Genomic DNA, 18291 nt, shown 5'->3' on the forward strand with positions numbered 1-18291 from the left:
CAGACTTTTGTCTTGTAACTGAGTATTGAAATCTAATATTACAAAAGCCACTGTCGCCACAAGCAACTGTTTGTTTGTTTGTTTGATTTTTGTTAGGACAGAAATGTAAGTGCTTATCGAAGATTGAAACAAAAAACAAAGGATATCATAAACGTACATTTTGTAATTACTGCCACTAGGGGTCTGTCAGTTGAAACCGTAGACATATGCATGTAGATGCTGCATTGACTGCTTCGGCTTGTTGCTGTGATATGTCAACGTCTGACCTGTAAAGACTGACCTGTAAACAGATACAGTACAAGTACGTTTTGATGAATAAAAGCACTATAACATTTACATTTCTCAACCACTTTCAATGAGTTGTTTTTATATTCAAGGGTTTATGATGAAAAACTGTCTCCAGTTACTTAGAATCTTGATAGTTAGGCTGTAATCACTGCTAAACACTCACGAGAAGTGTCTGAATAAGCCTACTTATGTGGTGATGTGGTGGAAAATAATTTTGGCATAAGGAATTGTTTAAACCCACATCTGATGAGAGTGAATCTGGCTTATTTTCCTCAGTTAATAATAGTGGAGATGTCCTTAACTCCCTATATTATTTAATTTAATTTACATCAAATGTGCAGAAAGTCTTTTTACATTGTGGAATTTTTTTTTAAATTTCTTTTTTGTCTATGTCCTTATCATGTTAGCTTTCTTGTGCTTCAAGTCATAACATAGCTTATTCAAAATTCAAGATACTGCATCTGTTACTACTAATAACAGCCTATCATTGAGAAAAATTAAACTAAAATAAGAATCGACAAATACATACCAAATAGTGAGGTACTGGAGATCAGTCTGCTTCTTATACTTTTTATAGCAGTGAGGTTACAGATAAACTCAAGGACTGATAATTGTAGGTTAAGACAATTATAAGATAAGTTATACCTTTATTGATCTCCAGTGGGGGTAACACAGTTCTCTCTTGAGAATCCAGCAGCAATTGTAGCCAAACAATTTTTTTTTTTTTTTCAAGATTATGAACAACTGGAGAACTTTTTTTTTCCTACGACACAAAGGTCATGGCCCTTGAATATAAAAATGACTCATTGAAACCGGTTGAGAAATTCAAACGTTATAGTGCTTTTTATCCAGACAACCCACAGCTCCCCAATGTACTTGTATTTGTTACAGGTGAGTCTTGCCTGGTCCAATATGGCAATGACAATGACATGATCCAGTGGCCAACGAAGCCTCTACGTGTATATATCTATTGCCAAAACAATAACAAAAGATGGAGTTTGACGACATCATGAAGTAGTGTGGGATCATAGGAATTGTTTGTAAAAAAGACGATTAGAAGTTTGCACCTTCTCCCACTACTTTTAACATTTTAATGCAGACATTTTTCCGTTAATGTACACAGTCTTTGAAGGCACCACTGTGACTTAAACCTGATTCCCTGTCAGTCTGTTTCAGATGACTCTGTGGATTTCGGCAGATCTGACAAGCAGCTCGGTGCTCAAAGCAGCCGGCAATCAGCCCAGAAACCAACAGTGTCTTGGTGGGAAGATGACGAACACAGCCGTAGAACAGGGAGAGGTAATAATGAGGAGACGATTCTCCATGATTAACATCCATCACACTGGACATGTTAGCCTTTGTTAGCCTGCCATTTTTCCTAATTGTCTAATGTCAGTGGCTGCAGTTGTGTTGGTGTTTGCAGTCCACAGAGGAACTGAGAGAGGATTTGGGCATATGTTACTGCAATTAACAGCTGGCAGCAATTAAACGCCCATAAAAGTGGTGTTTAGTGGAAAAACCAAATAGAGGTCACTGGCTTACTGGGGAATATCAAGAGAGAGAGGGAGCGAGAGAGCAGCATTAGTATTCCTCCTTTTTCTATATAGACAGAACACATAGTCAAGCACAATTTACTCTTTTGATTTACCAGGTAAAATCTGCGTGACTTGAACATTTAGTGCAGCTATTTATGTTGGAAGGTGGAACACATTCCTTATTCACGGGTCAGAGACATTCTGGAGAGACTGATGATGAAGCTGGAGGAAAAGTTTCTTTGTTATTTAAGGTACTCAGTGAGTGCATCATCAGTGACAGAATACAACCCTTTACATTTATAATGTAAAGGGTTGACAAGCACACAAGTGTAGCGTCATCCTGTATTCACCAAGGATGGGAATTACTACTGGCACCATTTGGCTGTTAGCACCACAGACTTGATGACACCTGTTTAAGTGATGACTTCATCAGAATATTTTACATCACACCAGCTGGAGCTGATAGTGGCCATTTTAGCTTGTGGCTCCACTAGGCATGCCACTGCGCGTTCCAGAAGCTGCTCTCGGTGGAGAATATGCACCAAATCTATTTTTGATGGAAGCTCATTCTAAATTTAACTTAAAATGATGCCCTTTGTGGGATATTGCAATATATGTTCAGTATGTAGGAACATCCAGTCAACAAATGTCGTACCATAAAACATCAAGACCAAAGCAAAAATGTGCAGATCTACAGGGAACTGGGTGTGCATTCACAGGTCTGTACGTCAGTTCCTTTCTGTTTTTTCTCTTTCTCAAGCAGAGCCGGCCAAAAGCAGATTTATCAAAGCCAGAAAGTCTCAGCTTGAGGACAACAATGGTGAGAACGAGTGGAGAAAAGTCTCACTTTCCCAACAGAGAGCTTAGAGTTCATTTAGACCACATCCAAATTGAGCTAGTTCGTTTTGAAAACACTGTTAATATGTGAAAATGTCATGCATCCACAGTGTGAGTCAGCTGGTTAAAACACTGTTCAGTCCCCTCCTGCTGTGTTTTGACCTATACTTTTAATTCAGTTTAACGTATGATGTAGTTGTTGTTATGTACATATTTATTTCTGTTTTTGTTGTCAGACAACAGACAACAAATGGTTTTGGCTAACAGAGAGCCATGCAATCATTCCCAAGCTGAACAAATTACAAAGCGTTACATCATCAGACAAATACAGGTAATTGACAACAGCTGTGCTTAGGAACTGGCAGTATGACATTTGGTTTGAATGATCACAGAGAAAGTTAGAGGAATTAAAAGGTTGTCGTAGAACGTAAATGGTGTCATGGAGATCTGCTTTACAGACGTTAAAATTGCCCGGTCTTGTATTTTTATTTTTTACGCGAGGTGTGCACGGACCTTTTACACAGTTTGGTTTTAAGAGTTTCTATTATTATTTAATGTTTCCTTTCACCTGTGCCCTCTGATGATAGCTGATAGGAGAGATTGACATAGCAGACTAAATGACAGAGAAACGTTTAAACTAAATTAAATAAAAGATAAGATTAATTTGATCAACAGCAGAAGGGAAAAAGTAGTAGCAGCGTGAGGGTAGGAATTGTACAAAACAAAATAAAAATATAAAATAAAATAAGAATAGACTTACAATAAATTATATAAAATAGAATATAAATGTTGTATACAATAGATGGGTCTGTGTACATATACCTGTGCAATCTTCATGTAAATGTGCAATGTGCAAAAAGTTCTTGAGCTATACATACAGTGTGTACACGCATACAGACTGTTGATGATCAGAGCGATTATTGCTCAGTTTTATTATCTCTATTATAGCTTACTGTAGTCTTACCCATATTACACAAACTCCATGAAAAGTTTCAAAGCGCTGCTGGATCCAAAAACTGAAGACACAATCCCAAAAACCAAACTCACTGTCTTGTTTTGACTTGTGACTCACACGTGCCCTGCAGGAGTTACCAGTTTAAAGATACATTCCGCTGCACAGTCACTCCGCAAGCGGTCCACGTATATTACGAGTTCAATGTAGCCAACGCGTAACAGTCTGTTGGTCACATGGGGGGTACCTGTATCCCACAGCACGGTATTATGAGAACACTCCACTGATTTAGCGTTGCGCTCCTATAACATGGTCGTAACCACTATGGACAGTTAAAAAATAAATCAAAATTGATGCAGCAGAAGAGATATTTGGGTTTTTTTTTTCGACATATTCATGTTTCCTGTCAAAACTGGCACCTACATTACCCAGAATGCAGCTCAATAGCATTTTCCAACTTGTAGTCTTCAGAGCAGGCAGTAGCTCAAGTAACTGAGGAGATTTATCTTTACCAGACTTTTTGTTGCTGGAGAAGATGGAGCTTGGAAGTGGGTGAAGTTGTGCCAGAACTCTACTGTACATGTACATTTTATTTATTATTGGGGGATCCTGTGGTCGCCAAGGTCATGCATCATGCACAGTGTCAAGGTGGCAAGTTCAAGCTGAGGCAGCCTGTAGTCGTGCATACAAAAGAGGGTCAGCAGGCCTTCTCTCTCTCTGTGGGGTGGCAGCATAGCTGTTGTCAAATTGAAAGTGAAACAGATTTTTTTTTAACTATGACCTCTGTGAAACTGATTATTCCCAAAAAGTTGAAATGCAGTTTTAAAACATAAATACAAACCAAATGCAAATATTTGCAAATTAACTGTGTCAACCAGCAGTGGTTTTACGAAGTGTTCCTGAGTGTATGTTGTAATATCCTCTTTACAGTCATGTGTTACGCAAAGTAGTGAACCAGTGTTTCCCACAGGTTGAGACTTTACTTGTGGTGGTGGGTGATATGGAGCACGTAACGCAGAAGTTCAAAACTAAACAAGTCAAACAAAGGTTTATGAATAACTCTTTTTGGCCTATAAGGTGTTGCCTTGTACAGTTTATCATACTGCGGTTGCAGAAAGGAGGGTAAGGTCGACAGTCATTGGCTCTCTGGGCTCTTCAATTCAGGGATCTTCGCCTTTATTCACTTGCCTTTCAAATGCCTTTCTGATTTGTCAGGAATTGATAACTATTTTAATGTCAACAAATCATATACAATACATAATGTGAACTGTAAAATCAACATATTTTAAATAACCTCTACAGTAGATTAATTTCTGAGTAAAGTAAAACTCAATTTTAACTGAGCATTGTGTCCTTTTTTTTAAAATTAAACAAGACATAGTTAACTGGTGCATGAATAATAAACTATACAGTCAGCAGTGTTTCCCTTAGGATGAAGTTGTAGCAGCTGAGGTGTCACACGTACACAGTTTGTTTTTGTATGTTTGCAAAGTGCGCCATCTGGGAGGTTTCTATGTGTCTGCTGGCAGCAGAGGGACTCTAAGTACATAAAGTATATGAGGTGTGATGAGCCAGTTTTTTAAACTCATCTGAAAATTTCAGTCTGCACAGTTGAAAATCAAATAGCACCTTTGGAGGGGACAACAACATGAAATTTTCTCAAGAGCAACTTGAAGAGGACACCAGATGTAGTGGTGTAACTCAAACTCTCCAACAGCCTGCCAGATAAGAAAACTACATTAATACTGCAGACACTGCTAGTTGTGTTTACAGTGATATACTGGGGAGGCAAATCAGGATTAAGAAAACCAAATGTTGTTTATTTCAGAGATAAGTCTTTACTCGCATTTTCCCAACAAAATCACGTTTTTATAGTTTCATCTCAGTTACTTTTTTGCCGTTCAGCAGCAGGTCCTCTCACTACAGTGTTACACAAGATGCTCTGACATACCTTCTGCGTCTGCAGACAGCTATGGTGTTGTACTGTTCGGTCGAATCAGCACACAGTTCCATTCATACTACGATTAGCCCAAGTAGAGAATACGTCTAGAAAACACGGCACTGCAAAATAACTTTTTGTTACACAGTGCATGAGTTGGTGTGAATCCATCAGTACACTTTACATTTGACAACTTTGAGAATGAAGTGCTGCTGCTCTGCATGCTTTATGAAATGTGTCTTTATTGGAAAAAAGTTTGCATCAGGATTTTATCTACCTGGGCGGGGAGAGCAAATTTAGCTAATGTATGGGAAACACTGAGTGAACCTCGCCTCAGTCTTACTTGTGACAACTGAGCCCTTTCAAAGATGCTCTCTTCATTACCAATCATGATACTATCACCTGTTACCACTGGACCTGTTTACCTGTGGAAAACCAATGGATCACATTCTGTTTTTTTTACATTTTACACAGCATCACAACTTTTTTGGAATTGGGATTGTACTGTCTGTACTTCAAATAGCAATTTCAGTTTTCACTGGAGAGTGCATCATCATTATTTTCTCTTCTTGCTGTCTGAAGTTGTCAGTGCGGAGCCTTTTTATAAGCCGGTCCCCAAACCTCGCAGCAAAGCTCTGGGGAAAAAAGTTCACTTGGACGTGACCCGCAAAAATACAGTTTTGGAGGTTTCCCAAACTGTGGAAAGACACAGAACTTCATCTGATGACTGGCAGTCTGCCAGTCTCAGTCTCAGTCATGAAGACCGTCAGTGTGTGTCAGGACAGAGGAGCCCTGATGAGACACATTCTAATGATACTCTACCAGCCAGCACCGATTCCCAGGGGGACAGTGACGATGGTAACTTCAACTCAAAGCCCTTAAACACTTTGGTAGTGTTGCATTAGTCTTACAGCAGTAGAGTGATAGACATCACAAGCCCGACTAGTTCCCTCAAGTTTTTGTCATTGTACAGTATGTTTTTAGTTTCCTGCCACATAGACCTGAAGAATGACAGTGTTGTGGGTTTGCTCACTGATGTATTATATTTTGCCAGATAGAGGTTCTTCCTGAATGATGCTGACATGAAAATATTCGGATAAACCTAAATTTGCCTGGTTTTACTATGAATTATACATGAATGGCATTTTACAACTGAACATGATCTGATCTGCATCATACATTTTTTGCTTAAAAACAGTGGTCATCAATGCATCTATAAAGTTATACTTAAAAAAATAAATAAATAAAGCTTGTGATTATTTTGTTGTGATTGTGTAAGGTGTAATTATTCCCAGTAATGTTCAGATCCACAGTTTGTTCTTATGTATTTGTCCTCATGTACAGCCTGTATTAGTGTGTAAATGTGTAAAGCAGTCCTCTGTGTTGATTAGAGAGGTGCAGTCCGTAGTCCTAAAACCCAGAAATGGTTTAGCATTTATGCAGATCAAGTCTATAGGTTTTTTGAATGCATTGTCAGTTAGATACCTGAAGAAAGGTCTGTGGTTACCACAGGCTTAAGATATTTACGTGTTTTCATTAAATGTCCCACAATTTACATGTGTTAAAAACAGCGGTTGCTAACAAGTGTCTAAATGAGACTACAGAGGTTGTCAGGGACATCAAACGTCATCACAGCGAACACAGAGACTCATCTACTCACTAGTCCGTCTTCACAGGCCCACTTTAGTTACAAACTATTCTAACTCAATTTTTCCTACAACTTGTACATTGATCAGTTTATAGAAAACTTGTATAGTAATTGTGTAGTAAGACGCTTAGTGGGGGTGACATCATGCGACCGCAGCGTAGTCTGTATATAGCTTACCATTAGCCTTTTACCTTTAATTTAAGACTTCACATACTATATTGCTTCACTATTACATGTTTTTCCAGGACTGCTGGGTTCTGGGAAGACTTTCAGGAAGTCTTTGAGGAGTTCTCAGTCTATTAAGGAGGAGGAGGAGGAGGAGGATCCAGGAGACACTGTTTTGCAGGAAGAAGTGCTGGAAGCTGCAGCTCTCATCAGAGACAGCACTGAGACAGAGGGTGAGTCTTGGACAGAATGGAAAGAAATGAGAGAGACTGACATTGGGCCAAGATACTTTATGAAAAGCACAGGTATATTGATGCTGTGGTGTGCATCAAACTGTGATGATTGCTGCATGTGGGTTTACATATAGAGCAAGAGGTGGTCATTGACTTACGTCACACACCACTAATGTGTGTTGCCCCGAAGGGTTTGTTTGTTCAGGATGTTGAAGGGTAGAACTCTGATGAGCTACTTTTCTTGTTTTTATCACAACTTGGCCTATGAGTTGCCTTATACATCCCAAGTTTGTGCAACGTTTATACATTTTGATGGTACAATTATAGTCTGAGGAAAAATCCCGGTGTTATAATTATGAAGCATTAATTTATGTCACCACACCACAGATGTATAAAATTACAAGAGCATTTTTATTTAGAGGTTTTATTATGTTTTGTTCCCATTTCTATGTTGGCTTTTTGTTTTGAACAATTGCTGCCTTTGAAAATAGAAATAATACAGCAACCAAATAATACAGTACAAAATAAAAAATAACATTATGTATATATATCAGGTATTCCAAATAGTAAGTCATGATAGGACAGGCAGCCTTTAGCGTTTCAGTCCCTCTTTTTGGTGTTCTGAACAAGCCATAAACTGAATATGTGACCAATTCCACTTCATCTTCACACAGATTATTTGGTATTTCAGTTTAGAAGTATCAGTTATTCTTTCCATGTATGCTGTCTTTATATGTGTGTGCAGACTCGGTGATGGTACCAGCTGTGAACACTACCAGCATGGGGTTGGACACTCTGGAGGAAGAAGAGGAGAAAGCCAGGTTCTTTGCCCAACTAGAGGCCGGAGCTTCATCAAATATAGATTACTCCAAGCTGAACAGAGAGCTGGACATATCAAGTTCTACCACTGGTACAAACCTCAGGTATATAAATGGACATACTCCAATATTACACCCACTGTACAGTATACTTAAGGACAAAAGTAGTCTGAAACAGATCAATCGTGAGAGGTGTCCCACCACACTGGATGCTCCTTGGAACTGTTTTGAAAAGGGCAGCCGTGACCCATCATACAAAATGTCCTTGTCTTTTACAAAAAAACACCTTCTGCAAATTGATTACAGCTAAAATGCTGCAATGAATCCTGTGTTTAGTAACTGAGGTTCATGGTGAATATTTTATCACCCTCTGTGATATTAATTCTGTCCAAAAGGGCTTGGAAGTAACTTTAAAAGTTCATCATCCCTTGACAGATGTGTGTGAAGTTAGCCTTGAACAGTAGAATGGCATACTAATAGAGCCCACGCCTGCTTTATGGAGTCTGTGATGAAGTGTCTTTGCTGATGCTCTGCCCTTGAAGATCAGGGTTTTGACTGTGATGTAATGAGGATGGATATCCTCCCTCCAGGAAAGCTGAGGAAGCAGTAGAGCAGAGTGATGACAATCAAAGGAAGACCAGAGTCACAGAGACCATCAGAGAGACTCCAGGTGAGAGTAATGAACCCTTGGAAAACTTCTCCTTCTCTGTCTCTGTGTGTCTATCAGCTCTTTTCTCTCTTAGCTCTTACAGGGTCTCCACATTACAGTGAGGATTTTGAGGAAGAGGACGATGGAAAAGAGCCACTCCAGGTTTGTACTTGGAATCTGTGATCAATCTCAAACTACATTAGTCCTCCATGATTCATCCACATTTGAGCCTAGAAGGTCATTTTTGACTTTGTGACAAAACAATTTTAACCACCTTACTTTCAACCACATCCAATGAATGGCTCAGTTGAGATATGACCTAATTATGGAACTTAAGTCACATGACAGGTGGTTGTTATTTGAGGGAAATCGCAAATCATACGCAAAAAAACAGCAGAATATTCTTTTGTCAGCTTGCAGTAACTTTGGAATGAGTGCAGTTGTTATAACATTCAGAAGTTACATTCATAGATTTTTTTAATATATTTTATTCATTATTAAGACGGCTGTAGCCTTAAAAAACATGTATTGCTGAGATCTATTGATTATTTCTTCTTGATTTATTTGACAAATTTCCATTTAAGCTGAACTTTTCCCCATTCTGAATGACACATTTCATGTTTCCCTTGTCTTTTTCCCATTAACATTTACAGTTTCATCTTCAAAAATGCTTTCAGCATTTTTTCATAATTTCCTTTTTCAGCTTTTTGCATTTTAAATTTTATTTATATATATTTATACTGTATATTTTGCATTTTAAGCTTGTTTTTTCATTTACTTTTTCTTTTTTGAGTTTATTTTTGACCTGATTATTCCTAGTTGTGTAGTAAAATAATAATGTTTTTAATTGTGTTTATTTTAACTGTAATTCATATTTGAATATCCTCCGTACAGAGGATGCCCTGAGCATTTTGAACTGGAACTGTGAATTTCTGACTGAATGTATCATATTTATAGCTAAACAATCTCTTTGAGGCAGCTTCCCACAGACCAATCCTGTAACTTCATCGCTCACTCACTCACTCAGCCCCAGTGCCATCCAGCCAAAAATATGTAATGGAGATGCTGTTTCTTTTCTAAATGACTGTAAACTTAGTTTATCATCTCTATTCTGCAATTTATCAGCTGACATATACACTGATACAGATATATCTGCAATAACCTAATACTGGCGTTATATAGCAACAGTCTGTCTTGGCACTGTATTGAACAAAATATTGAACTTATATGTTGATTCTCCCAAGTCCTAAAACATGATACTTATATCTTTTGCACACAAGGTTACCCCTAACCCTAACCCTAACCCCACACATATTATATTTACATGGTTCTTGTGCAAACAAGATAACTATATGTTATCATGTTGCACATACAATAAGAAAATATACTATATATATGTGTGTGTGTGTGTGTGTGTGTGTATATGTATATATATATATATATATATATATATATATATATATATATATATATATATATATATATATATATATATATACACACACTAGAACCAAAGATATAGGTTTAGTGTTTATATATATATATATAAACACTAAACCTATATCTTTGGTTCTAGTGTGCCTTCTAGTGTGGTATCACATGAAAAATACATTTTCCATCTTGTTAAATATATTGCAGAGGAAGCTTGCATAAAGACAATGTCTGATATGGATGTAAGCTGGCATATACACTACAATGATGACAACATCAAAGCCAAACAAATTCAATTTAAAAAAACAAACAATGTCGTTTAGGTTGTTAAAGAATAAAGGAAACATGGCACACAGTGTAAAAACAGTAAAGAAACCACATAAAATGTCTGTTTTAGCCTTGATGACCAGAAATAAAACAGCAATTTGTTTTTCTGTGGTCAGCATAGGCTAATACGCTACACTCTACAGATTGAGACCCCATCAACAATTTGTGTGTTTCACTGTCTGTGTGCCTGGAGCAGAGAACTATACCAACACAATCCGTCTGTAGCAGTGAAATATGCAAAGGAGACACTGTATCACTGCTAGGTCTAGCTCTCAGTTAGTTAGGAAAAAAGCTCATGCTCTGAGCTTTCTTTGTTTATCCTGAAATATCACAAACTGACATTTTGCTACATGATTCCGTAATTCACACTTTTATCTGTTTTTCAGAAGTCTAAAATGTCTCCAATTCTTGCCAAAGGTAAGAGAAAAAGAGTTGTGGTTGCATGGGGAGGAATAACATCTTTCAAAGTGTTTCAAGGAGTTTGATGGCTGATGCAGATGATTTATTGACTGATTTATACTGTTGAATAATAAAGCACAACACAAGCAGACTACACCCAGAAACCATGTTGATAATACTTTTTTAATGACCTCACTACAAATTACAGGCCGCCTACTGTATTATTAAGTATTATATTCATAATTTATATTTTCTTACTTCTCTGAAGAAGTTAATGTGGTCCTTTCACTAACCATATAGTAGTCTTAGAAAGTGTAATATGTGAGATTGTTCATTGTTGAGTCTCATTCCCAATCTGACACAACCTACCAACCCAAAGTGTCAGTATTTTATTGGCCTGGGAATGAGACTCGACAATCAACTATCTTTCTCCATAATTGTCTTTTGCACCTCTAAATGTGGTCACTCTGAAACTTTTGTCTCAGTTTCTCTCTATGATTCCCTGGATGACACTGGGGGAGATGACAGGAGAAAGGACACAGCAGGATCACTGGACAGAGGTAACACAAACATGTAGGGTCAAGTAAGATCACCAGCTGTTATTAGCTATTTAGTTTCGTGTCCATATTTGTTAAAAGATGGTGATGTGACAGTCAGTCTTGGAGAGTCTGGGGAAAAAACAAAAACAAAACAGACTTCTCAAGAACAGAGACTATCTTTGTGATTACAGTGGAAATGGACTGAAGGACAGAAGGCATTTTTAGAGAGGAGATACTTTGTGTTTTGTTAGTCAAAAGGGGCTATTAATGATTCCGTGCAGTTTCCCCGCAAGATCATTTAAGTTTTATCCTGCATTGTTTTTGATACAGTAAGGGCTAAACTTGTTTTCTGTGCAGGCCAGTCATATGTGCAGAGTGGAGGTTCAGAGATGGAGGCTCTCCATGAGGCCTACAGACAGATCCATGTTGTGGAAGATTCAGATGACCATAATCACCATTATTCATCTGTGGGAAGGATCAGCAGCCCTGTGTCTCCATCCTCCCCTCCTCAACATGCAAGACAGTCTCTTCAGCCTGCTTCTACTAATGAGTCAGGTCAGACACTACAATGCGGTAAACCAGCAGTGGGCAACATTTTTTTCCAGAGAGCCATGCTGACTTACACAATGTAAGGGGAGAGCCACAAATTGGACAGTTGAATCAAAACAATAAACACATAGTGCTGAATTATGTTAAACTAATTCTCAGGACCAAACGCAGCACTGAATGAAGAAAAGATCAGGGTAATATTAGTTATTCATGAACAAACGTGATATTTCCCTAATGTGTAAGACCACATTAACTTAATTTCTGGTTTACCGATGTAACTAACTAATCTATGAGATTGAATTACTGTAAGATATTTATGAATGATAACATGAAAAGCAATGCCTACCCATGTAATTTAGCCTAATGGGATCAGTTGAGATGGTCACCTCTCTTTTCAAAACCGTCAAAGTCGAGCGTGATGTCTGATGTTGAAATGCACAGCACAGAGGACAGGTGTTCATCAGTCAGTCGTGATCTGTAACATGACTTGTTGAAGTTCAATAATGTTTCCATCTTGACAACTGCTCAAGGATGTTACATTAAATGCAACCACTATTGTAATTTGCCGTTGAGGTGAGTGAGCAAGAGTCAACTTGAGGCCTATCGTCCAATCGAAATGTAGACAGTGCCCTCTGTTGAAATCAAGCTAAAGAGCAGTGCAGACTCACTGTCGTAGTTCACCTTGTGACTCATTAACGTGCTGCCTCTTACTGAAGTCTGTATTTAAAGACTGAATAAGTCAGAAAAATTCAACAAGACTGTTTGATTGCATTTCCTTTTGAAACAACTGAGATGTGCAGCCATCTTTTTCCCAAATTTGGAAGACATAACCAGTGAGTCCTTAATGGCTGTCAGCATCCCACAATCCTTCATGCTCTTTAGTGAAACACTGAGCCAGTCCTCCTAAAATCATCAGTCATGGTAAATGCTGTAAATCACATGAACTGAATCAGTTACAATACCTCTTCAAAAGGCATCATCTCCACTCTTGATACTGACATCTTTTCATCACTACATACAGTAGATGTCACTACAAGCAGTTGCAACTTACACTGTACATTTCAGACTGTTGCCTCTTTACCCTGACCCCTGTGGTTTTGGTAAGATCATTTCATTGGGAGAATGCACAGGTTCAGCATACCAGCTGTCAGTTGTCCAAAGAGAGCAGGCCCAGACTGGGACACATCCACTGTGCTGAGGTGTCTACAATGCCAAGCTCATGACAGGACTGAAGTACATGTATGTTGAATAATTATTTTGTTTGTTTGTATGTAGAGCTACCCACAGCAGAAGAGTTGATGAGACCCATCCGGCCAGAGAAGGACCATATCAGAGGCTTCACCCTCCAGCCTGTCAGGTTAGGACTGCAAAACCCTACTAGGAATGATCCAAATGGTGACATTACAAAACATCTACAGACTGTCAGCTATTTGCTCATTATTTGATTCTTCATTTCTACATTTTGCATGTAACCACAGAGATCTGGCCCTGCTGATTAGCCTCAGTAGTTCATTTATTATTTAAACTTGAAATATACGGTGTCAGCCAATTGGAGTTGTTACCATTTTTTCTTTGGTGCCCTTTATAGTTAACATCAAACAAAATAAACTATAAAATCAAAATATTAAAAGCATAAATGGTCAAATTATAAATAATAATAAAAATAATAACGTTAGCCCTGTGATGAACTGGGGTGTACCCTGCCGCTCGCCCAATGTCAGCTGGGGTCAGCTCCAGCAAGTCAATAAAGGATCTCTGAAAAGGAAAACAAACCCAACATCTGTGACACAGTTGAGTTACCTACAAGACCAGTCAGTGCACACAGGATACGTGCCTGGAATTGCAGCTGCAGGCTACCTGTCAGCTAGCTGTGTCGTCTTAAAAGTGTCTGTTTTTTCCCTTTAAAATAAGTTAGATCAAAAATATTGTGAGAATTGCTGATCCTGCTTTTGATTTCAAAAATCGAAATTGAAAGCTCATATAAATTAATTTTCCATTTAGAATTGAAAAACTGACACTCCTACCTGTGAACTAATCAGTCTACCTGAACAAGAGCTAGCAGCTGTTGTGTGTGTGTACAGACAACCATTGTTTTTTGTGTTATTGACATCGGTTAACAAGAATACATATTATTTACCTGCAGTCCAAAGTATTTGTAGGATGACAGTTTTTCAATCTGTGATTCAACCAAACCAACACATATGTATCTACTTCGGTAAAGTTTAGGAATCAGATTTTCTGCACTTAATTTGAGTTTAAGATCAATATGGTGTAGGCTTACCCGGAAGTTGGCACCGCCCTAGTTCCCTCAACAAAAAGCCTATGGGATTTTTGACTCATTACTACATCACTGTATTGGAACCAGTTTGAGGAGCTGAAAATGCAGTTTGAGTTTTTAATTATGAAGTGGCTGTGGCAGACATTTGGAGCACATCAGTTCAAAGCATGTTGAATCTTTCTCTGTTAATTCTTATTTCTAAAGCTCTCTCCTTTCTGTAAAGGCTCTTTTATTTACTAAAGTAACAGTCCACAGTTTGACAAATGTACTTGTTTGCCATTAAACCTGCAGGCAGATGAAAAGGTCCATGTCACTTTCCTGTCTTTCAATACAGTGAAAGGTGAAGGATGTGTGTAGGGTTTAATACGTGGGGAAAACCTGGAAGCACAGAGAAACTGTTAGATTAGTACCATCAAAAGTAAAAAAGAACACATTCTTCCAAATTCAAACCAGGATTTAGTTCAAAATAAGTCACAACAGTAACACAAAATGTTTTATAATTTATAATGTGGTTTTCTCTTCTTGTTTTCGAATTGCAGTGCTGACCAAGAAAAGACATCCAACTTCCTGGAAAGGACTTTCCCAGATATGACTCGACCAGAGTCACAACTGAAGCACCCAGGAGCGGCTGACCCGACTGCAGGGTTAAAGGGAGAAAAGAGATTGAGCTCCCCAGACCCTCCCAACCACAACCTGACATGGAGCATCAGACAGGGAGTAGAGCGGCTGATGCAGGATCAGAACAAATATTCGTCTGACACATCCTCTCAGGCTGACAAAGCTAAGAAACAACCAGTGAGGCTTACTTCAAATCTTTGTCCATTTCAGCAGTGCTTGGATTTGTAGTTGCATTGAGCAGACCTCTTAAATGCACAGTATTTAACTTTTCCAGCTAGGGGTCTCTCAGTCAAAACAGCAAAAAACAAAACAAGTAGTTTTAAAATGCCATGAAGTAGCATGGGATCATGGGAGTTGTTGTCTTCAATGTCAGCCATTATTGCTGATGAAAATCAAGACAAGGTCATGTTTTAAAGTTTTAAACATGTTACGTTTGGTCTGTTTTTTCTAGTTTGTTTGAAACATTTTAGATAATTTAAGGACACAACTCAACAAAATATATAACGAAGGTCTAGTTGTTTTTAGACATTTTAATGGTGAAATTTGGGGGGCCACGATTATGATTAAAAATCAAAAATTGTTTGGAATTAGCTGGGTTTACTTTCTTTTTCAGAGATCCTTTACTGATTTGTTTGGGAAGTGGGTTTACTCAGGACAGATGTAAGAAAACAAACTTTGTAACACACTGAATTTTTATCTTTTTTGTTGTTTGTTAGTGAATCACTGAAGGGTGGTATTTTTGTTGAAAGTCAACTTTGGTGAATATTATTTTAACTTTTCTAACCCTAACCTGCAAAAAGGTACCAGGATTAGGTCAAGCTGTTGCTGTAAAATACCCCTATCTTTTTAAAAAAGAAACTGAACATGTAAATGACAGTTGATATCAGGACATTAAATCAATGATCTGTTGATCTTTACAATCCAGATGTCATAGTCTTACAATGGCCAAGCGTTAAGTGCTGAGAAAAATGTTTAAATCAAATTGAATCAAGACCTTAAAATCTAAAGTTGAATCAAAACAAGATTTCAAGAATTGTTACACCTAGCGGGAATGCTGCATATTATATCTTTCAAGCAGCAGTTCTCCCAAAAATAAAATTCCTAATTGAACATTTGTAAGGTTAGTGGAGGGATCAGATCCAGCTAGGGATGCACATTTTAGCAACTTCTTTAATTGATAGGTTGTGGCCTGAAGAATCAATTGTCAGTTAATCATTGATAATATATTAATTATGTTGATCATTTTTCTATTAGAAAACTGTTTTAACCACTGACATGATCTATGTTGGATGCAAAATCAGAGTTGGCTACATTAAGAGTTAAAAGAACAGATAAAGTTATTTGAAAAATAAACTAAACGACACAAAATGACTGTGAAGTGTGTCCCATCTATCGCTTTTCAACAACTGGCACAACAAAATCTATTTTTTAAACAGAGAGCACCTCCACCACACATGCCACTGTATAATTTTGTTCCTTGTTTTTAATATGATCATTATGTACTTTTTTCCCCAGGCCTTCCGTGGCTCCACTATTTCTCATCCCTCTACATCTTCAGTGAAGAAACCCACTGTGGCTCCCGTGAGAGGCAGGAGAGTGGAGGGGAGAACAGTACCGACTTCCAAGTCATCAGGACTCAGCAGAGCTGCTGCTGCACCCAGAGCTCAGTCTGCTGTGTCCCGTCCTCTGCAGCATGCACAAGAAAAGGCTAAATTCACAAAGAGCCAAAGAAAAGATGAGCACAAAGGTTAATTGTGACACACATGAAAAAACAAGTTATTAAACTGCTCAGATAATTTAAGGTATGTCTCTCTGATGATACTGCAATAAATCTTGCCATGATACAAATGCTACAAAAGGTATATATATTTATTTTTGTTTGCTTTTAAATCTTTGCCCTTTATGTTTTTCAGAATTGATGTTTCCCCATTCATGAATCTGTTCATATCTTCATCATGCAGTATGGAGCTGTGTGATTGATGTGTCTTTTATGTTTGTTTGATTAGCAGAGCCAGGTGTGAAGGTGAGCAGTGAGCTGGTGGCATCTGTTCAGTCCCTGGTGGCTGTCCTCCAACAGCAGATAGACACCAGCAGTCACCAGGTTGCTACACACACACAGGAAGCCAGACAGACGCATTATCTTCCAGAGGACAATGTAATAAAATACGTTTTTTTTCCCATCTGACGTTTTGTTTAGAACTGACTTGTTTGAAAATGAGAACCTTGCTAAAAGATCTTCAGTATGCTTTAATGGCTATATACATGATGTAATGCTAACTCTGCGTTATGATAAAAAGACCAAAGCTTGTGGATCCCACTTAGAAAGTAAGCATGCAGAGGTTCCTGTATTGCGGAATGGAGATAAAACAGTCCTTTTTTTTTTTCGACAACTGTAAGTAAGAATAGACTATTAGCTGTTTAAGAAGAAGAAGAAGACCTATTTATTAATCCCTTCACAGAGAAATTCATTTTTTTCACTCTGTTATCTGTCTTACATACACAGGCCCAACATACACAGACATGCACACTCCACTCTCAGGTGGAGGTGCTGAGAGTCCAGCTGGCTCAGAAAGAGAGGGAGCTGCAGGTGATGAAGGATGGAGCAGAAGAGCTAAACTCACTCAGACAACAGAACTACCTACTGCAAAGCAAGGTGCACAAACACACTCAACACTGGACAAAACCATCAACTAAGATATAAATTTCATGCCTCTGTCGCCACACTCTTACCACACTGTGTGATTGAGAGTGGGGGTGGTTGGCTATAGACTATTTTATTTGCCTTTGGATCCTATCTACTTTTTTTTGTAACAGCTGAGTTGGTACATGATCAAAATAAAACATTGTCTGTTTGTTGAGGATGAAAAGCACATAGATGTGTGATAACAGCTTAAAGAGCAGCAAATGTTTCAGGTTAGATTCAGGGTCAGAGCCAGGTTTGTGCCACCATTATGGAGTGGGAGTGATAATATTTGGACTTGGGTTTACAAAAAAGCACCTAATAGCCTTCCACTCTTTTATATTCATTACATAACAGGGCAATAACGAAAATACAGAACTCAGACAGTTCACCCCAAAATCAAAAA

At 38.1% G+C, this 18291-nt stretch overlaps 1 protein-coding gene across 1 annotated transcript in view; it reads left to right on the forward strand.

Moving 5' to 3' along the window:
• cep162 (centrosomal protein 162) overlaps positions 1–18291 on the forward strand; it is a 33341-nt gene that overhangs the window by 5104 nt on the left and 9946 nt on the right. Inside the window, exons 3-15 of the mRNA XM_073486448.1 lie at positions 1455–1587; positions 7445–7597; positions 8343–8520; positions 9006–9085; positions 9159–9226; positions 11209–11239; positions 11707–11781; positions 12118–12315; positions 13585–13666; positions 15127–15382; positions 16721–16952; positions 17212–17360; positions 17709–17858. Coding sequence (XP_073342549.1) covers positions 1455–1587; positions 7445–7597; positions 8343–8520; positions 9006–9085; positions 9159–9226; positions 11209–11239; positions 11707–11781; positions 12118–12315; positions 13585–13666; positions 15127–15382; positions 16721–16952; positions 17212–17360; positions 17709–17858 — 1785 coding nt within the window. The remainder of the gene's footprint in view (positions 1–1454; positions 1588–7444; positions 7598–8342; positions 8521–9005; positions 9086–9158; positions 9227–11208; positions 11240–11706; positions 11782–12117; positions 12316–13584; positions 13667–15126; positions 15383–16720; positions 16953–17211; positions 17361–17708; positions 17859–18291) is intronic.

The sequence above is a fragment of the Pagrus major genome, chromosome 18, assembly GCF_040436345.1.
Source record: "Pagrus major chromosome 18, Pma_NU_1.0".
Taxonomy (NCBI): domain Eukaryota; kingdom Metazoa; phylum Chordata; class Actinopteri; order Spariformes; family Sparidae; genus Pagrus; species Pagrus major.